The sequence below is a fragment of the Kogia breviceps genome, chromosome 14, assembly GCF_026419965.1.
Source record: "Kogia breviceps isolate mKogBre1 chromosome 14, mKogBre1 haplotype 1, whole genome shotgun sequence".
Lineage (NCBI taxonomy): Eukaryota > Metazoa > Chordata > Mammalia > Artiodactyla > Physeteridae > Kogia > Kogia breviceps.
The window spans coordinates 30,687,577-30,709,556 of record NC_081323.1 but is presented as its reverse complement, the minus strand read 5'-3'; the positions used below and the strand labels follow the sequence as shown (position 1 = coordinate 30,709,556).

Here is a 21,980-nt window from a genome sequence, read left to right as displayed (position 1 = left end):
ACACCAAAGTCTCACGGGACGTATCAACCGCCTGGAAAATAAAACAGCCTCCCAGGCCCTATGGCAAAAAAAGGAACAGAAAAGCTACAGAAATAAATCCCAGAGGCTGCTTCTAATCCTGGACAGGTGGCACCTTGGCACAAGTGCATTGAAATCACTTTCTTCCTGGGCCGCAGAGCTGAATCCCTCTCCCAGAAAGACCAACACCCCTCAATCTGGAGGGGGGAGTGTGCTGGGGGAGGAGCCAGGAGCCTGGGGCTAGAGGTCTGTGACCTCCCGCCGAGCCGTGCTATCGGCCTTGGATCGGCTATCTAGTGTAAACGCGGTTTCACACATAAATAACGTGCCACATCTGGCCCTTCGGTTTTATGGCGTCTTAGCGACCGAGCAATTTATAGATGGCGACCTTGTTAGGCAGCAGCCGGGCTCGCCGGGAGCTGCGAGGTCCGAGGCACCGCTGGGGACGCAGGAGGGGCGAGGGAGAGGAGAGCCCCGGGGTCCCAGATCTCCAGCTCCGAGGAGCGCTCAGGAGAGGGACCCACCCGCCTGTTTGGGGATGGGGCCGCAGCAAGGTGGCAGCGCCCCCTCCTTCCAAGCCGGCCATGTGGCAGCTGAAAGAGCCATCGAAGCCGAAGTGTGTTTGCGCTCATACCCAATTTATTACCGCTGAACATATGGCCAATATTTTGACTCACGTCAGTCGGGCAAGGAAAACAAACAGAGCGCGCGGCGCAGGGGAGCGGCCCCCTCCGCTGGGGCTGCGCTGCGGCCGCAGGGCCGGAGCCGGGAGGGTGGGGCCGCCGGGCACGGAGCCGGAGCCGGGAGGGGGAGGGCTCGCCGCGCCTGTGCCCCTGCGCCCGCGGCTCTGCAGCCGCCGGTGGCTCAGGATAAAGAGCGGCCGAGGATCTGCGCGCTCGCGGGCCGGGGCTCCCGGCGCAGCCGCGCTCCAGGTGAGCCTCCTGCTCGCGCGCGCGGCCGGGGGTGGTCGGGCGGCGCGGGGCGCGCGGCTGCGCGGGGAGACGTACAGGAGCCCAGCGTCGCCCCCGGCTGTCGGGCGAGCACCGTCGCTCCCCCGGCCCCAGACCCCGCGCGGGCATCCGCAGCTGCGGGGGGCCGGAACGCGCTCCGGGCCGGGGCCCTGCCGCGGGCCAGGGGAGAGGGGTCTCGGTGTCCCCCACGCACCCGCCTGTGCGGCCCCCTCTCGCGGCTCTCGCCTCGGCTCGGTCGCCCAGCCGCGGGGTCCGGAAGCAGCAGGTGGGCAAGTGCCGGGCGTCTCAGGTCCGCCGCCGGCTCCGCTGGTCACGAGGGGGGCGCTCGGGTTGGGACCGGGCCCCGCCCGCCGCGCCCGCGGCCCGGAAAAGTTTTACCTGCCTCCGAGGCCAGGTGTTCCCGCCGCCGCGCACTTTCCCGCCCGCCGGGGAGCGGGACCGCCGGGACCGGCAGGTGCGGCTGGCGGAGATGGCGGGTAGGAGAGGCGCGGCGAGGTTCGGAGCCCCGCCCGAGAGGACGCGGCGGAGGAGGGGCGCCGGGGAGGGGGGTCCGGGGAGGTGGGGGACTAGATAAAGGCGCGCCTGGAGATTCGGCGAGGCTGTCGCTGCAGCGTCGGGAGTGGGAGGCGGAGCGGGCGCGTCGCGCGCCTCGGGCCCCTCCCTACCGCCGGCTCCGCAGGCTCCCGGGCCGCCGGGGCCGCTGCCGGGAAGGGAGCGCCTCCGCCCCGCCTCCGCCGGGTAAGTCTCCCCGGTGTGCGCAGGGGTCGGCATGGGGCTGCAGGACGAGGCGATGTCCCCAAGGTAATTTGGAGATGGCGCCTAGCGGAGAAAGAGGTGCTCCTCCGGCGGAACTGGGCCACGAGGTGGGGGGTGAGGAGAAGGAGGAAGGCGAGGGGCGGGAGTCGCCGGCAGGAAGGACCAGGGCTGACGGCCGAGCAGGGGTCGGGGGGGTCTTTGGGGAGGTGGCTCAAGCCTGGACTTTGAGGGGACCGCGCCAGGCGCCAGACAGTTCTCATTTGTGTCAGTAGAGATCGCCAGAGGATCGGAAATGAGCCTCAGTGGGCTCTGCTGAGGCCCTGGTCTCCGAGGGGTGCCCCCTCTGCCCCCCCCCATACACACACTCTGCAAGGAGGCCCTTTGGCGCGCCTCCCGCGCCTTCTCGATCTTGGTGGCGCTTGGGGGTGGGAAGGGGGCGTTGCGTCTGGAGGAGGGCTGTGGACCTCGGGTGCTCAGATTGGAGAAGTGAGAGGGAGAGCCCCAGGAACCCCCTCCCGCTGGTGCCCGAGGGCCTCGCGGGTTGTTTCCTCGCGCTCCAGGCACAGCTCCCAGGTTCCGCGCAGGCTGGGAGTGCGGCCTCCCCGCGCTGACGAGCGCTACATGGCACAAGAGCCCTCCTGGCCCAGCTGTAAGTGCTGAGTACTGACCCGTTGGGAGAGGCCGCTGGATTTTCGAAGTCTTGTAATGATTTTGTCACGTGTTAAGAAGTAAATTCAGATAAGAACGTGCTTTCGGCGCCCTGTTTCCTTGAGAAACCCAAATCTCCTGCATTGAAATCACCCTTATCGGGAGAAGGTTGAGCTTGGCTGGAAGAACGTTCCTGAAGGCAACATTGACGATGTGTAATCTCATTGTAACATATTTAATCATTAGAGAAGCGCGAACGCATAAAGCAAAGGGGTGAGCCCGGGGGGACGTGCCGTTTGGTTCCCCAATAAACCGGTGACAATGGATTGGCTGGGGACGGGTTCATTCGGCCTAAGGGGGGCTTAGAGCTACGTTTTTTAAAGAAAATATTGGAGGAAGGCCCTTTCCATTTTGCAGCGCGCCCCGAGCCACATTTCGTGTTCAATTTAACATCCATGAAAGTTAAACGGCTTTTCTCGCCTTTTATTATATTGGATGCGTTTTCAAAGATCTCATTAAAGCGCATTTATCAAAGTCCTAACATATGTCCGCGGGGTCTTACGCCCACACAATGAGGCTGATTAATAAAAAGAGAAATCCTAATTTCTATTACAATTTATGTCCTCAGGAAATGTCTGCCTTTTTTCTTTTTTAAGCCAGATAATTGGTAAAGTGTTGTGTATTTCACCTTGAAGAAGAGTAGGGGGAGATAGCTCAGAAGGATGCCTGCGCCCTGCGCCCACAGTTGCAGGGAGACTCCAGGCTCTAGGTCCCTAGATCAGTTCTCTCCATGTCTTTATAGAGTTCCTGGTGCTCCTGAGGAAGGGGGTAAGGGGGAAAGAAAGGAGTGGGGTCAGATACAGAATCTGAGCTCTGTCTCTGGGTCTGGAAAACTTCTCTGCCCAACATCTTGGTGACTTGGGACGATTGTCCTCCTGGGAGGTGCCTTCACTCTTACCTCCTGTGGTAAAAGTTAACACAATATGGATCAAAGAAAGAGAAAACTCACCTTTGACTTGAACCCAAAATGGACTGAGATTTCCTTTCCCTTCACACTAGTCCCTACTTTCTGGTCCATCTATCCACTGGCTGTGGGTCTCTCCTGCCAGAGGTTTGCACCTGTTCTGATCTGGCCTCACTGATAGGGCTGTAGGCCTCCCCCACCCAGCCGCTCCATTCTGCTTCCCGCCCCCACAGCCTGCAGGGACTTCCAGGAACCTCGGCTTCCTTCGGGGGCAGAAGGTGATGCCAGTTGGTGCCAGGATCCACCAGAGATGAGCCTGCCTTTCAGTTTTCTGGTTGGGAAAGGTCCTGCTTCAGGTGGTACCCTGGGCCACACTCCTCGACATCTTGCATCCGGCGGCCAGAGCTGACACTCCTGCTTCCAGCAGCCCCCGTTCCCCCACCTGGAGTTGAAGCTGCCATGGGATACCTTGGAGTGCATCTTAAAGGTGGGCGTCTTTATCGCCAAGTTCGGGGACCAGATGGGGAGACATTTTCTGTCCCCTTTGATTTCGAGTGCATGCCACGCTCCAAGTCTCCAACCCGAGATAAAATAAACCTTCCCCCTCCAACAAAACCTTTGTGTCCAGCGCGGCTAATCCTCGCAGAGAAGGAAGGTGCAATGCGCTTTGTTTCTAGAGTGAATGAAGACAAACGCTTGCACCTTGGTGCTAACCAGACAATAAACTAATCCACTTGAAGGCTGTTATCTGAGATGGGATGTGCAGGGGGCCCGCTCAGCCATGTACTGTACCAGGAAAGGAGTTTCTTTTCAACCTCTTTTCATTCCAAAAAAGAAAGAAATGAAATGAAGTCAAATTAGTATTTCCAAATAATGGGAAAGACCTTGTATTTTTAATGACTGGTCGCGCTTTTGTGGATGGGGAGGGTGAGGGGTGCTGCCTGGGGCTGCGAGGCTTTGGGCTCCTCGAGGCCACCCCCGTTTTAGAGTGGTCCTCAAGTTACCCACCCCCGGACTTTTTCTGCCCTAAATTCCTCTAGAGGAGGCACCTACCCAGCAAGCTCTCACCAGCCTGAAAGGGGAAGGATGTGAGCAGAGCGCCTCCCTTCAAGCCAAGAGGCCTTCTGAGATTGAGAGAGGAACCAGGGATTGGGGGTGCTGGGGGCGCCCCACCAGCCCGCCTCACCCATAGGCAAACTGAGGCAGGCTCCCACGCGTGGGGTGTGTCCAGGCCTCTCCTCATTTTCCCAAAGGACCTTCCTTTCCTGCCTTGTTTGCTGCTGTTCAGAGCTCACCCCTCCCCCAACAGGGGGCGTCAAACTGCGGTGCGCGGGCGCAAGGAGCTGGGGACCCGGGCGCACCAGGGCCGCCCCCGTGCTCCGGAGCTCAGAAAAGGCGCTCGTGTTTGAGTTACCTGCGAAAGTAAACAGGTAAACACTGGGCCGACTTGGAGGGCCACTTGTCCTGGAGTGGGGCCACTTACCCTGTGTACATTCGCCTCCCGCCCGGGCCTCCGGCGGTGGTTCACCTCCCCCGCGCCCTCTCCAGCATCAGCACTTCCATCCCTCCGGAACCCCGAGTCGCAGAGAGGAGGTGAGCGGCCTGAGAAGCCTCCTAAGAAGGCTTTTTCCAGCCTACGAGGAGGAAGATTCTCTTCCTCCTCTCCCCCACCTCCCCTCGGGGCCTGCGACGCCCTCTGAGCTCGTCCCAAACGTGGGAAAAAGGGAGGTAGAGCTCGAGATTTGTAAGGAAGCTGGAGCCCCAGCGCCGAGCATAAAGATCCGGGGAAGGGGACCTCTGGCTGCTCGGGTGACCCTGGCAGGGGTACTCGGTGATTGTCTCACACCAAAGAGAGCTAAACATGTCTCCCTCCGGCCCAGACCACCTGCCATCAAACTTTCAGCACCGTCTCAACTTCTCCCCAAGTTCGCATCAGAAGGCCCAAGGCTGAGCGCTCAGGAGCTCCCGCAACTCCGGCGGCAGAGCCCAGAGCCCAAACCCAAACACGATGGAACCCAGGACATTGTCCTCTCCTGGCTGCAAGATGGAACCTGGAAAGAACCTACTGAAGAATCCGGACCTGGGGAGCCGAGCACATCCAAGCAGAGCTGAACTGGTGCCAGAGGACACGGATATGTTCAGAGCCTTCAGGGTGGGGATAGCGGGGTCATTAATAAGGACTCTGGAGCGGCCAGGGGCGTGGGGCTCGGCACTCTCGACCTGCTGGGTGTGCGGCATCTCGCCGAGCAGGAGACCCCTGGCTCGAAAAGACCAGGCTGTGGTGCTCCCAGCGAGACCTCTTGGGGAGCCCTCCGGATGCAATCACCTGTTTAATTTGTGTGTAAAGGGTCATTTGGTGCCTGGCCCCGCTCTTCGGGTCGCATGAGGTCCGGGAGACCCTGGAGCGTGCTTTGGGCACCGGACCTGCCCCCAGCCGCCAGCTGGTCCCCCCGCCGGCCTCCCGGCGTCCGCAGGCCACTCCTGGGGGACTTGCATTTTATGATCTTCCTCTAACAAGTCGAGTTTCTCCCCTTCAATTACGGGCCTCCCGGCGGTCTCCCTGCGCCTTTTCAATTGCAAATGTCAGCGCTTTGGAAGCGGACGCGGGAACGGCACCGGCGAAGAAGCGCTGGGCAAAATGGATTCGCGAGGTCCCAGGAGGGAGACACTGAGCACAGCGCATCGGACTCCGCAGGGCGCTGAGCGGGGCTGCGGGAGGCCAGGCTGGGGCTCCCTCCCTGCTCCGCAGCCCCAAGGTCAGGGGCAGGAAACACTAGCAGGGGTGCGGGTGGAGGAGGAAGCAGAGACCCAGACCACGGCCTGTGCGGGCGGGGGAGTGTGGCCCCGCAAGTGCTCCAGCAAGGAAGGGAACCCTGCGACCTGTGGTGTGGGGGAACTCAGGCCCGTCGAGGCCGAGGGGCCGGCGCTGTGCGGAGCCCCGCCTCAGCGAACTGGGCCGGGGGCCTCCTTCTCAGGGCGCGGTTGTCAGCGCTCCCGCTCCAGGATCAATTTCCAGGAGGCTGGATCCCCCTGTAGGAAAACAGTTGTCTCCCAGGTGCTCTGCCCGAAGTGCAGGCTCTCAGGGGCCGGGGAGAGGACATGACCCACTGCGGCAGTGCTGATGAGATCCTGGGAGAAAGGCCACTATGGGGGAAGGGAGAAGTTGGGAGCGAAGTGGAACTAGGTGGTTCCAAGACGAGGAACTGCGCAGGCTCCGTGGAGGGGTCTGGGGGCACCCCTCCCAAAGATGGATACGCAAAAGAGACCCTTCTTGCCAAAAGGGACATTTCTCACCCAACCCAAGAACTGGCGTGGCCCAACCAGACTCATTTCTGGCCCTTCCTAGAGCCTACCCTGGTCCCCAAGAGACACCCCTCCCTTGGGACAGAGGAATAAGAAGAGTGACCAGGATGATTTTTTCTGCAAAGCTTGGGTTGAGGAACTTTTCCTCGCCAGTTATTTATTTAGCAGCTGAGTAACAATGGCTGGGGTAGGCCCGACAGCCCCTGTTTCCAAACTCTGGGCCTCCGTGACGCCTGGAAACCCAACTTCCCTCCTCCGACTGGACGGGGCAGAGAGCTTCCGACTGAGAGGGGGGAGGGAGAGGCAAGGCGGATGGAGGCTGGGAAAGGCAGACTGGAAAGAGAAAGAGGGGAAAAAAGCACGAAAAGTAATGGGTTCAAGGAACACGATTCAAACCAGTTTCTAATTCTTGGGGGGGGGGAAGGGGGGGAAGGGAGGGAAGGAAGGGGGGGAAGGAAGGGGGGAAGGAAAGGGCGGAAGGAGTGGGAGAAAGGAGAAAAGGAAAAGTAGGAGAAAGAGGAATGGGGAGCGTCGACATGAAGAGGTTTCCTTAATATTGTGGACGGATTCAGAAATGAATGAAGAGATAGTCCATTGAAAAGGGTTGAATGCCATGACAACTAGGAACAACCTTAGATTTATTCCAAACAGTTAGGACACATTGAAAGAGAGCGTCAATCATGTATTATTTCTCCACTGAAATAAATGCAAAAACCGAGCCGGGACAAAGGCTTCCAACGGGAGCGGGACATTTGTCTACATTTCGCTCATTGTCCGCAGCTTAGCAATCGGTTTGTATTTGTGTTTGCCCGGGTCCGACCACCCAGGACGCGCCGACGAGGGGCTCCCTCTAACCTGGGCCATTGTCACCCACGTCACATACTGGGGGCGAGGCAGCGAGAGCTGCAGAAAGCCGCCGACCGGCTCGGGGAGAGGCGCCCTCGCCGGGCGCTGGTAACTCGGGGGCGGCCGGGGCGCGGCGGCCGCAGCTGCGAGCGGGGAGTACGGGCGCCGGTGCTGCGCTCGCAGGAGTGGAGGCGGCCCGGGCGGAGGGCTTGGGGGTGGGCAGACCGTGCCCCCCGCCGCGGCCTTCTCCGTCCCTCCCCGCCCCCAGGCCAAGCACCGTCCTGACGCTCCTCTGGGGCGGATGAGCATCAGGTAGCAAACCTCCCTCGCGCAAAAAAAACAAAACAAACAAAAAAAAAAACTGGAAGGAAGGGCGGCAAGCGCGGCCTGGATTTTTCCTCGCCAGCGCCGAGGAGGAGGTGCCGTCCCGGGAAAGTGCAGTTCCCAGGCCGGCCCGGGGCTGGGACCCGCACACAAACCTCACGCTAGCTGGGAGCCTGGAGCGTGTCCTCAGAACTCGCCCCTGGTGCGTCCGAAAGGACTCCCTGGGGAGAAGAAAACTCCGGAGAGAACTCAGCAGCACCTCCCGCCCTGCGACCCCCTTCCCCGCGGTTTTCGGGGTCCTCACCCCGGCTGGAGACAGCGCTCCCGCCCCTCCCCTCCCCTCCCCCCTCCCCTCTCCCCTCTACCCTTGCCCCCCCCCCCCCCCGCTCTGCCACCGCTGGAGGCTGGAAAGGGAGGCATAATAGGGGGCAGGAAGGGCGCGGGGCCGCCTGCCCTTCCCTCCACCCGGAGAGCGCGGCCCGCGGGGCCCGGAGGCTGTGGGGCCGGGCCGATCGCGGCCCGAGGGAGACATCCCCACCCCCACAGCCCCTCCCCGGGCGCCCGCAAAGCAGAAAGTGAACTGCGCGGTCCTGCTGAGCCGCAAAGAACTGGGGGGAGAGGGGAGGGGGAGGAGGGGAGAAGGAAATAAATGTCTTTAGCAAATAAAGGGTATCGGGGCGGGGGAGGTGGTGTCGCTTGGTGGTGGCTCCGGCCGGCCCCGAGCCGATTCCTCTCCTGGGTTTCGGGCTCTTTCGGCGTTTAACTAGAATCAATTACTTGCCTTGTCATTTCTAGTACTCATCCTTAAGCCTCAACCAAAATATTGACCTAGGAGGCTTACAGAAGTTGGGCTCTTGCCATTTGAACCGGATCTTGTTTAGGGAACGGCCAGCGATGGGAAGGAGAGATTTCCGCGGCTCAGCCTGCGCCTCCTCCCCCTTTTCCAAAGGCGCCACAGATAGCCAATTTTCCGGCTTGCTGGGGGCAGGCGCGGGGGGGCGGGGAGGTAGAAACCGGTGAATGTTAAGGAGGATTCTCTTTTTCTCTCCTCCTCCGGGTTTCTGTTTTGTTTTCTTCCCTCCTCCCCCTCTTTTTTTTAAAGATGCAATTTGTTAAAACTGCCCTTTCAAGTGTGTGGACTCGCGAGCGACGCGGTGGTCCTTTGTATGTAAATACTGGGTAAAAAAGGCTCGCCCCGTCTTTGCAATTAATTGACACGTTACACCTCTCATCTTGCTCTAGAGGGCCGTTGGCTGGGAGCGCGGAGCTCCCCAAAACCCACAATTTCACATCTGCAAATACAGTCTTCATCCACTTGACTTCCAAGACCCGCCCACACGTGTCCAACCTTTGCGTTTTAATGTCTCCCTCTCCCTTTTTTTCCACCCTTCTCTCGCTCCCCCTCCCTCCCTCCCTCCCTCCCTCCCTCCCTCCCTCCCTCCCTCCCTCTCTCTCTTTCTCTCTCTCTCTCTCTCTCTCTCTCTCTCTCCTCTCTCTTTCTTTCCCTCCCCTCCTTTCCCTCCCCCTCCCTCTATCTTTCCCTCCCCCTCCCTCTATCTTTCCCTCCCCCTCTCCCCCCCTCTCCCCAGGTTCGTGAGTGGAGCCCAGCCTTATATGGACTGATCGCTCGGGCAATGGCCCATTTTTTCCTCGCCACCAGCCGCCACCGCGCGCTGAGCGGCCGCCGGAGCCGGAGCTGACGCCGCCTTGGCACCCCTCCTGGAGTTACAAACTCGGGCCCGGCCCGCAGCGCTGGCGCGCAGGCCGCCCAGCTCCCCGCGTCCATTTCCGCGTGCTTGCAGAGAAGACACAGGCAACGCCTTGGGCTTTTTCTTTCTTTCTTTCTTTCTTTTTCTTCCCTTTCCCAGAGTTTCTTTCTTTTTCTTAAACATAATAATTTCAATAATTAAAGCCCATCCCCCCTCCCCTCCCCCAACCCCTCTCCCCATACCCCCTCCCCCGCCCCTACTGAAAGCGCAACGAATTGACCAAGTGAAGCTACAACTTTGCGGCATAAATTGCGGGGTCCCGGCCATGTCGCTGACCAACACAAAGACGGGGTTTTCGGTCAAGGACATCTTGGACCTGCCGGACACCAACGATGAGGAGGGCTCGGTGGCCGAAGGGCCGGAGGAGGAGAGCGAGGGGCCGGAGCCCGCCAAGAGGGCCGGGCCGCTGGGGCAGGGCGCCCTGGACACAGTGCAGAGCCTGCCCCTGAAGAACCCCTTCTACGACAGCAGCGACAACCCGTACACGCGCTGGCTGGCCAGCACCGAGGGCCTCCAGTACTCCCGTAAGTAGCGAAACTTGGCCGCCGCGGCTGTCACCGCCTCTGTTACTGTGGCCGCAGACCGGGCCGCACGCCGGGGGGAGAAAAGGGATGGAGCTTTGTAAGCCGGATCCCTCACCCAGCGCCCCCAGAAAGATGCCTAACGCTTGTTTGGGATGCCCTACCTCTTCCCTCTTCGTCAGAACCCCCTAGTCCGGGACGGAGACTTGGTCTCAGATATTTTTTCCAAAGAGAGAAATTAAGAGGAAGAAGGGGAGGGGAATACCTCCCAAGGGCTGGTTACAGACGTCAACCAGAACTGACGGCTCCGGCCGGAGCCCCCCTCCCCCATTCCGACAACCGGGAAGGACTGGCCTGGAGCACTGGAGCGAGCCAGCCTGCCTCGGGGTACGGGGAGAGGGTGGCCCGGGTATAAATAGCTCACCCTACCCCCTGCACTTCATAGAGGACGCTTTGTGCGGTGCGGAGGGTGTCCAGAAAGTCGGAAAGCAGAAACGAAAGCCCCCCAAACCTGCCTTAAATGGCCGAGCCGATCAATGCCGGGATTGTGGGTTTTTTCTTTTAAAAATCTGTCCACGTCTCTCCGGAGAGGAAACTGCTTAAGGGGGCCGGAGCCCTTAACCCGCGATGATCTCTTTCGCGCGCCACTCCCCCCCCCAAAATACGCACCCACAATGGGCAAAGCCCTAGAAACGAGAGCACCGAGCCCCTACTCCTGCTGCTTCTTCTCTTTCCCCGGGGCGGACACCGACGATTTCGTCAGGCGTGGAGCAGGGTGGGGTTCAGGGCGAAAGCAGCGGGGCCTGGCTGCAGGGCGCACAGGCCCGAGGGCGCACGGAGGATCCGGGGCGCGCGGGGTCGGGCCCGGCCGCGCACGGCCTCCAGGCTCCTGATTGGCTTCTCTTTCCCCCAGTGCATGGGTTGGCAGCCGGCGCGGCGCCCCAGGACTCGAGTTCCAAGTCCCCGGAGCCTTCGGCCGACGAGTCACCGGACAATGACAAGGAGACCCCCGGCGGCGGAGGGGACGCCGGCAAGAAGCGGAAGCGGCGGGTGCTCTTCTCCAAGGCGCAGACCTACGAGCTGGAGCGGCGCTTCCGGCAGCAGCGGTACCTGTCGGCGCCAGAGCGCGAACACCTGGCCAGCCTCATCCGCCTCACGCCCACGCAGGTCAAGATCTGGTTCCAGAACCACCGCTACAAGATGAAGCGCGCCCGGGCAGAGAAAGGTATGGAGGTGACGCCCCTGCCCTCGCCGCGCCGGGTGGCCGTGCCCGTTTTGGTCAGGGACGGCAAACCGTGCCACGCGCTCAAAGCCCAGGACCTGGCAGCTGCCACCTTCCAGGCGGGCATCCCCTTTTCGGCCTACAGCGCGCAGTCTCTGCAACACATGCAGTACAACGCCCAGTACAGCTCGGCCGGCACCCCCCAGTACCCAACAGCACACCCCCTGGTCCAGGCCCAGCAGTGGACTTGGTGAGCATCGCCCCTCCGAGACTCTCGACCCCAGGCCCAGGCCCCACCCCAGCGGCGGAGGCGAGGAGGACTCGGCCCTTACAGTGGTTATTATATTATTATAATTATTATTATGGAGTCGAGTTGACTCTCGGCTCCGTTGGGGGGGCGCCAGGAGGTTGCCTGCACCTCCTTGGAGAGGCAGATTCCACCCCCCAGGTCCGCCTCATCCCTCTCTCCGTTTGAACCTTTGGAGACGGCTGAACCATAAGCCGTGTTTACAGAATGTTTGCGCAGCTTCGCTTCTCTGCCTCTCCCCGGGTACCGAATGGTCCCAGCGTTAACGTCCTCATCTGAGAAGGAGAAAAAGACCCCCCCGCCCCGCTTTTGTGAATTTTGTAAAATATGTTTGTGTGAGTAGCGATATTGTCAGCCGTCTTCTTCTGAAGCAAGTGGAGAACACTTTAAAAATATAGAGGATTTTTTCTCCATTTTTTAAAATAAGAAAATGCTAAATATTTATGGCCATGTAAACGTTCTGACAACTGGTGGCAGATTTCGCTTTTCGTTGTAAATATTGGTGGTGATTGTTGCCAAAATGACCTTCAGGAAGGGCCTGTACCCCTCAGGGCCCAACTCCTTTCTTTGTGGTTTGTTTTGGTTTGCTTATATTTGGTTACCCCTGCTTTCTTCTTTTCTTTTTTTATTTTGTTCAGTGCAAACATTTCTCAAATATGAAAAAGGAAAAATGTGTAGGCGAGCGAGAAGCCCCCTGCCCCATCCTCCGGGTCCTGAGCCCCGGAACTTGGAGCTCAGCGGTTCCGTGCGGTTCCCCAAGAGCGCCGGGAGCTGAAAGCTTTCAATTTTTTTAAATAAGAATTTTAATAAAAATCCTGTGTTTAAAAAAAAACAAGCCCGGCCCTCCCGTTTGTCTTACTTTGTTGCCCTGCGCCGGGCAGGAGGTCTCGGGCAAGGAGCCGGGCCAGGCCGCTGGCCGCGCTCTCCCCCGCACATCCCTTGGGGGCCGGAGCACCAGGGGCACTGGGGAGGCTTCCGGAACAGGCCCCCCCCCGGGCGGGCGGGCCAGGCCCCGTGCCTCGGACTCCGGGCCCGCGCGGGAGCCCTGGGCCTCGGGCCTGCGAGCGGCTGACCCGCCGCCCCGGGTCGCTGGGCCTCTCCCGGCCGGTCTCCCGGCCTCACGCGCGGTCTGCATCCGGGCGGCAGCGCCCTGGCGCGGGAGGAAGAGTGACTTTGGAAAACGCAAAGGCGAGAAGAGCATGCCCCCCTCGCTCGCCCAAATCTACGAGTGGCTCCTTCAGCCTGAGGAGCTGTTGAAGCCACTACACTCGATGACTTCAATTTTGTTGCATTTGATTTACCTCGTGCTAAGAAGGGGAGGGGGGCTCTGAGGTTGAGACTGGTCGGCTTCTCTCCCCACCCCTTTGCAAATCCGCGGCCGGGAGGCGGCCTAGAGCTGGGCGCGGGGGCCGGGGCCGCGTTTCGGGGCGCTCCAAGCTTTGGCTACAAGGAGGGACGCGAAGACCCGGGCGCGGGAGACTACGAGGTGGGTGGAGGTGTTGCGGCCCCCCTGGGCTCCTCGGCCGGGGAGAGCCAGGGAGCGGGTGTCAGAGGCGATCCGTGCTAACCGAGCCTTCCTTCCATCCCCACTCCTTCCGAGTTTCCCGCCTCTGTCCCTGGACTGGATGCCGCGCCTCGTCCCCTCCTAGCATCTGGCTGTGCGCGGTCCCCCAGGCTAGCTCTCTGGCGTGAAGGTGGGCGAATTGCTCACTAGAAAGTAGGGGTCTGGGGGTGGGGTGGTGCGTCGCGGCCTCCTGGGCTGCGGTAAGGGGAGCGGGAAGTGAGCACACCGCCCTCGTTCGCCCGGGGGAGGGCGGAGGGTCTTTCCCTGCTAGAGATCTGATCCCATCCCACCCTTGCCTCAGGGAGAGCTCCCTGGAGGACGCTGGCGCATACTTGCCCGCGCCGGGGAGCGTTTCAGAGGGCCCCGCGGACTTGGGGGCAGGGGCGCCTGTCTCCTCTATCTCGCGGATTTCCGAAAACACCCGGGGCTCTGCAGCTCAGACCGCACTTGGAGACGCCTCGGGATTGAAAGTCGGCCCCATTCGGAAACTGTATCTCTGGTTTTCTCTGGAGCTCCACCTTCATGGCTGGGGGCGGGGGCGAGGAGGCCAAGCAAAGGGAGCGGTCCCAGCTGACTTTCTCCGCTACCTCTAGTTGATGATCAGATTTAATTCAATATCTAAAGCAAACATGATTATCCGTGTGACCAAATCTGCGCGTCAATAGCACTCAGCGCCACACGCCCGGGGACGTGATTACACGTTATTCCCGCGTTGCGCAGCCGCCCCTGGATAATTGAGGGCGCTGGAGTCTTTCTAATATCCTCCTAAATGTCCTTTCATATCTCCAGGTTCGACTGGGCTTTTCCAGGTTTTCCTAAATGCGGGAAAGTCTACCTTTGTTCCCCACACTAGCTTGGAAACGTTTGGGGTTTCATTTCTTGCTCTTTGCAAAGGCCAGGAGAATTCTCCCCAAATCGTGTTTCTGCAATAGCCGAATGCCCAACTTGCCCTGATACCAATCACTCAACATTCCTCTTGTAACTGCCCTCTACCCCCATCCGTCAACAGAGGAGGTGAGAGTTACGAGCCTCTTGGAGTGGGGTTGTCAGGAGGCCTGAGGCACAGCCCCAAGACTTGGTTGATTTTGACTGCTCCAGGACCCAAAACTTCCGCGGGCCAAAAATGATCCTAGGAGCTTCCCCCCGGCCTCCAGAGAGGAAGGAGGCAGCGTGGAAGGGCCAAATTCTCGCAGGCATCCACGTGTGCTCGTTGAGGGCGCGTTTGGGGTAGTGGCTAGGGGTAGTGGCTAGGCCTACCGGCCTGCAGTCTGGGTGTGCGCGCCGGCGGCTGGGAGCCGGGGAGGTGGGCCCGACGCCCGCCTCTCTGTCCTCAGGTCCCCATGGAGTCAATAAAAGCGCCCGCGGAGCCTGTGTGGCCCTAACCCCAGCGCCCTGGGAGCGCACCCGGCGCGGGGTCCGCTTCAGCAGTCTATCTTCGCCCAATCTACAGCGGGCCGCACAAAACGGCACAATGGGAGAGCTGGGAGCCAGGGATGTTAGAGGCGTGCATATTAAAAAGGGACAGAGAAAGGATCGCAGGGGACAGCGAAAGGGGAAGAGGGAGAAGGGGCCCCCCTCCGCCCCCCTCCGCCCCGCACCATTCAGCGCGCTTATCGCGGGCAGTGAATCCCGGAGTCAGGCAGAAGTCTCCTTGGGGTTTTGTTGGGCCTGTCACTGGGTCCCTTTGTCATCCGCGGGCTCCATGCTGGATTCCATATGGCCAGCTGGGCCGAGGGAGCGCGAGGAGGGAACCGCACAAAACCCAAATTGTGTCCGGCTTTCAAACCCTGTATTGTTGTCTGTGAAAGGAAGACGCATTAAAAATTCGTGCTATATCTATCGGGGAGGAGGCTGGAGGAGGGGAAAACAGCCACCCCTGTCTTTGATGGCTTCAGAGGGCGCTTGCCCCGCCTAGGCCCCGTGACACTCTGAGAGCTGGAGATCTCTTTCTCTTTCTGTCTCTGTCTCTGCTTCTGTCTCTTTACCAAATACTGGCTCTAAGCTGGGGCTCGGGTCTGCGAACGTGGGCGTTCAGGGTCGGGGCTCCTTTGCGCGCACTTCGCCGCTCCTGCGCGCGCAGCTGGCGGCTAGACCTCTCCTGTCTTTCTGGGAGCCCGGAGTAGAGGCCATCGGACCGTGCCGGGCTCAGGAGGACACCGAGGTGCCCAGGGCCTGGGGGAAGCTCAGAGGCCGCGGGCTTCGCGGCTCCAGGGTAGATGAAAATCCAGGTCCCTTGTTCCCGCACTGGATGCGTCTTGACGCCCGGGCGCGCGAAGCCAGCCCTCCCTGCACTGCAGGAGAGGCTCAGGGACGCCGCGAGACCGCTCAGTCCGAGGCCCAGCTCGATTTCCGCCGCAGTCGGTTCTGAGGCCGATTTCATCCAGCCGGACCCCTCAGTTACCAACCCCCTGTCATTCGAAACATGCGCGGGATCCCTCTGGCGCCTCGGTGCCACGACGGGAAACCGGTTCAGAAACTTCTTTCACCACCAGCACCCCTGTGGTGGAGGAGAGAAGGACTTCCTCATTAATTCTCAGTGTCTCCTGCATCGTTTCGTTTGCAAAACAGGGAGACAGAGCGGAACTTCCAAGGAATCTGCCCGGTTTTTGCCTCACCTAAGCAAAGTTAAGGGGGCGGCCAGAGATCCTTTGGGTCATCCTCTCTTGCAAGAGCCGGGTCAGAAACTCCCATAAGCATCCCTCAAAAAAAAAAAAAAAAAAAAAACGTGTTAGACAAAAAGAGTTCTTGTTGAGGCTGGGCGCCGTGGACATAGAAATAGAACCCATCAAGGGCCAGGTGGAAATTCAAGCTCATCCAAAACTTGGGCACCCCCTTTTTTCTATTTTCTACAACTGCTGTCATGTTCAGTAGAATCAGCTAACTTGATAAGGGTAGGAGCCCCCCATCTCCACGCTCCCCACCCAGCCAAGAAAATAGCGTCTTTTCCTTACCTATTGACTGTTGAGCTTAGTTGAGACCTGGTGTGGATTTCTCCAGCCTTTTCAAGAGCCTGGTCATTGAAAAGCTAATCCAATATTTACCGAGCATAAGGACAGTTCTTAGACGTATTTATTAAGGCCCAACAGTAAGTGATTACTTGGCCTGAAGACAAAGGCTACAGAAGGGGGTGTCGAAGCCACGAGATCCAGCCCCGGTGGGGTCTCCCGGCCCAGAACTCAGAAACCAGGCGCCAGCTTGTGAGATGCCGAGGTTCCCCTCCCGTTCTTAGGTGGCATGTGGATTAGATATTGTATTGGCCGGTATTTCAGGAAATATGTACTTGTGGCTTCCTGAGAGGCCGGGCGCAATGACACTCTAAACTGTGTCGATATATCATCTTTTATCCAGGATCTGCAAATAAACCCCTGATCCCCCAGCGCATTATAGCCGCCGCTATCTCTCCAAGGAAGCGATCTGAGTTTTATTGCCTTCACCAATGCCCCAATTCCTTCTCTCCCTCTCCCTCTCCCTCTCTCTCACACTCACTCACACACACACACGCACACACATACACACACACACACACACACTTTCCTCTCCCAAAGACTTTATTTTTTTTCTTTCTCCCGGGGCATCATTATTAATGAAGAGGCGAATAGGCCTCGGCGCCGCCACCCGAGCAAATCGAGAAATGCAGGCTCGCGGGCCGCCCGCCCGCGCAGGGAACCCGCAGACACTCGCGTGGCCCGAGCGCTGTCGCCGCCAGGAGGCGCCCCAGCTCCGCGACGCGCCCAGCCTCGCCCCCCGGGAGAGCGCAGGGAGGCAGCTGCGTCCACCGACGCGCGGCCCGGCCCGGTGAGGAGTCGACGGCTCCGAACCGGGATTAGAGTGTGCAAGTCAGACGGCGGCAGGCATGGCAGGTGCACGGGTGGCTTGGAAAACGCCCGTCGATTGTGCCACCTGCATTAGCGGACACTCATTTCCTCTATTGTAATTTTCCCTCCAGCCTTCACCCTCCAAGTACGTGCCACCTCCCGTCCCCGCCCCAGCTTTATCACATTTGGGCACAAAAAAAACAGCAAACTGGTCCTGCTGTCCAGGCGCGCGCTGGCCACTGGGAAGGCTCCGCGACGGGCCCCAAGATGCGGTGTCCGCCACCCTGAGCGGTCCTTGCACACGTGTCGGCCCCTGTGGGCAGCTGTAAGGGCGGGTGAGTGGGGGCCCAGGTGGTTCTGGGAATAAGAGAATGACGCTGAAGAGGGATTCCGATTTGGGTGGTGGGGGGGGTTACTAGGAAGGAGAGACCCTCACCTGTCGCTCACAACCGAGTCGGGGCTCCAGCTACTGCCGCTGGTCCTCGGTCCCCATCAGGTGCAGGTGCGGCCGTCCGCAAAGGGAGGCTCTCTGTGAAGGGTGAGCCCTCCACCCCGAGCGCCGCTCCCAGACCGCGGGCGAGCGGTGCAGTGGCTCCATCCGGCCACCAGGGGGAGCCGCCGCGCCGATGCCGGGCTTTGGGGTCCGAGAGAGGGAGGCAGGAAGACGGCCCACCCCAATTCAGAGCTTCTTGCGCCGAGGCCTCGGCGAGGCCGCGTATATCCGAGGGAGGAAAGGACGTCGTACTATGGATGCCTCGACCTCCACCCGCTCCCTGATGCCTTTCTGAAGGCTGGGTCTGGGGCAGCGGACTAGGCGCTGAACGGGTTAAATTCGTCAATGTCCGATCGTCGAAAATAGGGCCCGCAATTCCAGCTCGTTTCGTTGATTGTCCCGGGGAATCCCGAGGTGAAACTGCCTCCCGGCAGAGGCGTTCGCGGCTCCACACGTGGATCCCTTTACTTTCTTACGCCCCCGCCTTCAACAGCAGCTGGTGGGTGTCAGGTTGGGGAGTCTGCAGTGTCCAGATTGTCCGCAGCGTGGCGCGATTGGATAAGAAAAGACCGCCGGCGGGCGCGGTTCTGAGTGACAGTCCAGGGAGGGCGGCTCGGACACCTGCGCATTTGAGATGTCTGGGTGAGGAATCCTTTACACCAGGGCTGAGGGGTGTGTGTGTGTGTCTGTCTACTTATGTGGGAGAAGGTAGGACAGGTTGCTAAATCTTAATTCCAGAAAAATTAAAACTTTCTGCCCTCGAACTTGGCACCTGGAGGGTGATGGAAGAGCCTAAGGTATCCACCCAGCCCAAGTCCTTTCTCTCCCTCCTCTGCGGGCTGGTGATGCTGCGCTGGTGTCACTGCAACCCCACAATCAAGACACAGAACATATCCATCACCCCAAAATGTTCCCTCCTGCCTGAATGTTTATTAAAAGACCTAGGTGAAAAAAGCCCCATCCCTTTCCTTGCTGTTTGTTTCACCTGTGGTGTTCTTGCCTTCCTTCATAGAACAGTAGAAAGCAAGCCCCGGTTCCCTGCCCCCAGCCTCATACCTGGAGGCCATGATAACCACCACCATTTACTGAGTATCTTCTGTAGCCAGGCAGCTGCCTGGCACCCTTCCTACATCATCTTATCTTACCATCATGCCCAGCTTGTCCTCCTGCAGATGATAAAACAGTCTGAGAAGTTAAGCACCTACGCATGTGAACAAGGCAGTGTTCTTGTAAAGAAGGGGCCCATAGTGTGGAGGTGGGGTTTACCAGGGCGTTGTATCCTATTTCAGGAGAGGAGGGCGCAGGGTGAGGGAGCACGGAGGCTCCCTCCTGTTCTGCAGAAGACAGCTGGGTGGCGGGCTTCTCCACAGAGCAGAGCTCTGCCAGTTCTGGCTGGCAGCCAGCGCCCAGATCCCAGCCCACTGGGTGAGGTCAGTGCGCTGCCAGCCTCTTGACTCCTTCCAAGAAGCCTGCACACCAGCTCCCTCCCTGGGTACTGTGGGGCCGTCCTGGGCCAGCAAGTGCTCCCCAGGAACTGAGGGGGGACAGGCCAGGGGTCCACCTGAGGGCACACTCTGAATCTGTTCTCAGCCCTGGGCCCGTGGCCTACCATCTCCTCGGTTTTGGTGACGTAAGCAACTCCCTTCCCCCGCCCCCAGAAAAATAAAGCATACAAGAAAAATAGATTTTCAATTGCCAATTGATCTTATATCTTTAAATGGTTACCCATCTTTTACATGATTTGGGGGAAATGGAAAATAAGTTAACAAGTTCTGTTGGTCTGACGCTGGTCTCCTTAACCTGAGACATTTATGAGAACTATTAAAAGGTGTTTTACTTAGGTGTTTGCTTCCAGACCTTTCCGTGTTTCTTTAGCTCTGCTAGCTGCAACATAAAAAAAATTGCCTCAGCATAGACTGATGGAAAAGGTTGGGGGGCGGGTATATGTATGAGGTCAAGCTCAAGGAATCTGATTTTTGTGTCTATGATAGAGGGTCAGACAGCTATAGTCTGACCGTGAAGGCACCTTTCAGAAACAGCCAGTCCTTCTCCACCAGTTCACACAGCCAGCTCCTCTGAGCCTGAAATGATGTGGGCCAAGGTCCTTCCCTGGTGGCTCTGGATGGGAGGCCACGAGCGCCGCAGACCGCAGCGTAGTGCCCCGGCCCCCCTGCCCGACATGTGCAGCGGCTGCCAGCACCACAGGTTGAGGGGTGGGAGGAGCAACAGGGCACTAGAGCCAGGGATGCTGGCCAGGCCTGGGAGGTCCGTGGCCTCCACCAGTTTCAGGTGGAGGCTGATGATAAACAGGGAGGCAGTGGGACACCCGTTCCACGTCTCCAGGGGTCCCCAGCGGCCCGACCCCAGCTGCCCTCAGTGGCAGTCTACTGGTTAGCACAGCCTGGCTGGCTTCTTCCCTTCTGTCTCACCGCCCCACTTCCTGGTGGGCCTCCCCAGGCCTCTCCCTTATCGACGCTTGCAGGCGAACCCTTGTCTAGGGGTCTGTGTCTGGGGGACCCCACACAGAGATACATACACTCAAGCTCTCATGTTGCCTTCATCCTGGACCTGGCGTCAGCTTCTCAGGCATCACCTATGACCCAGTGGCCCATCCCATGGCCTCTTCCCCATTGTGTCCACTGCTCGTTCATCTTTCCATCCTAACTGGAGTTTGGAGCGGTGAGGAAACAGTGCACCAGGCGACTGTGTAACGAGGGCTAGGAGACTAACCAGCAGCTGCCCAGCTCCTCAAGGCCACGCCCAGGATGCTCAGCTGCCCTCAGGCAGAGCTTGAATGATGGCCCTTGCCCCCCCCAGGACCCATCCTCCAGGCCAGTGACTTGGTCTTTCCCATCGAAAAGGGGCTCCCAGCCTCTCTGAGCACAGCTCAAATTCCTGTTTCCCGAGAGGGAGAACCTGATGGGTCAGAGAGGAACTCTGCATTATACTGGGTCCCCACTGGTCAGGTTCTGGGGCCAAAACACCTGAGGGCCAGTTGGCTTCCAGCCTTCACAGTGACTCTTGGGCTGGGAGCACAGTACACAGGGGCACATAGCACAGGGCAGAGTATGATGTCCACACACAGAAAAAGCCACTCTCATGATGCACAAGAGGCTGTGGAGATGATGGCGTGTCATGGACCAAATTGTGTCCCCCAGATCCACATGTCATGGTCCCAACCCCCAGGACCTTAGAGTGTGCCTATTTGGAGACAGGGTCTTTAAAGAGGTCTTTTTAAAAATGAGATCATTAGTGCAGGCCCTCATTCAATATGACCACTGTCCTTATAAGAAGAAATTAGGACATAGACACGTAAAGAGGGACGACCATATGAGGACATTGAGAGAGGGTGGCCGTCTGCATGCAGGGACAGAGGTCTCAGAAGTAACCACCCCTGCGGACACGTTGATCTCAAAGCTTTAGCCTCCAGAACTGTGAGAAAATACACTTCTGTTGGGATTTTTTTTGTTTTTTGTTTTTGTTTTTGTTTTTTTGGCTGTGCTGGGCGGCTTGTGGGATCTTATCTTAGTTCCCCGACCAGGGATCGAACCCAGGCTTCCCGCGGTGGAAACATGGAGTCCTAACCACTGGACCACCAGGGAATTCCCTAAGCTTTTGTTGTTTAATACGTCTGTGGCACATTGTCATTGGAGCCTAAGCAGCACATACACAGAGACTCAGAGTCTCAGCGTCGTCATCTTCCACCTTGAACTTCACCCTGCCTTCCACAGACTTTCGTATCCTGAATCCCACCTGGTCCTCACTTCTAGGTTGAAATAGCCATTTCCTAAAGTTCTAATCTGATGGAATCCTGTTCTTTCTTCCCACATGGTGGGAGACAGTGTGTTTCTCTAGGCCGCTGGCAGACCCCAGGGACAGCAAGCCAGCCTCCCCTCGGGCCATTCAGTGATTTGCAGCCACATTACCCAGCGACCACCTGACTCCTGTGTATCCCATAGACCCAATTTCTGTTCCCAACCTTATGGGCCTTGCATAGCCCTGGGGAGTCCGTGGGAAGGCTGCCCTGGCCAGAGAGCTTCCATCGGAGGGTTAATGAGATGGAAGAACGAAGCTGTGAGAGCAGATGATAGACCCTTGAGTAAGGGACCCCAGAGCCCAAGATGCTCTCCACACGTGTGCTTCCGTTTCTGGGGCAGCCGTAGGAGAGCATAGATCCCTGCGCAGGGAAGGGCTCAGACCCCACTGGAACCCCCGCCCCCAGAGCAGAGCTGGGAGGGTTTGGCGCAGTGACAAGCTCTCCGTGTCTGCTTGGTCCCCTGCAGGCGGGTTTCTACATAGGTGAGAAGCATTTATCCTTGCCCCAGAGTTACTCAAACTTTGGGACAAATGAATCACCTGAGATTTTGGTGAAATGCAGATTTCAACTCAGCAGGCCTGCAATCCTGCATTTTGAACAAGCTTCCAGGAGATGCTGATGCCACTGGTGCAGGACCTCCTT

At 59.0% G+C, this 21,980-nt stretch overlaps 1 protein-coding gene across 7 annotated transcripts in view; it reads left to right on the top strand.

Moving 5' to 3' along the window:
- Positions 1–867: 867 nt before the first annotated feature.
- Positions 868–21,980, top strand: part of NKX2-2 (NK2 homeobox 2) — an 82,310-nt gene continuing 61,197 nt past the window's right edge. For 2 of the 7 annotated variants that reach the window (XM_067011782.1, XM_067011783.1), the window contains exons 1-3: positions 868–950; positions 9,420–10,123; positions 11,034–11,345. In XM_067011782.1, coding sequence (XP_066867883.1) covers positions 9,865–10,123; positions 11,034–11,345 — 571 coding nt within the window. In that variant the 5' untranslated portion in view covers positions 868–950; positions 9,420–9,864. Of the gene's footprint in view, positions 951–1,672; positions 1,728–9,404; positions 10,124–11,033; positions 12,467–21,980 lie in introns of those variants that run through there. The other 5 variants (XM_067011784.1, XM_067011785.1, XM_067011780.1 and 2 more) reach the window with 5 other exon arrangements.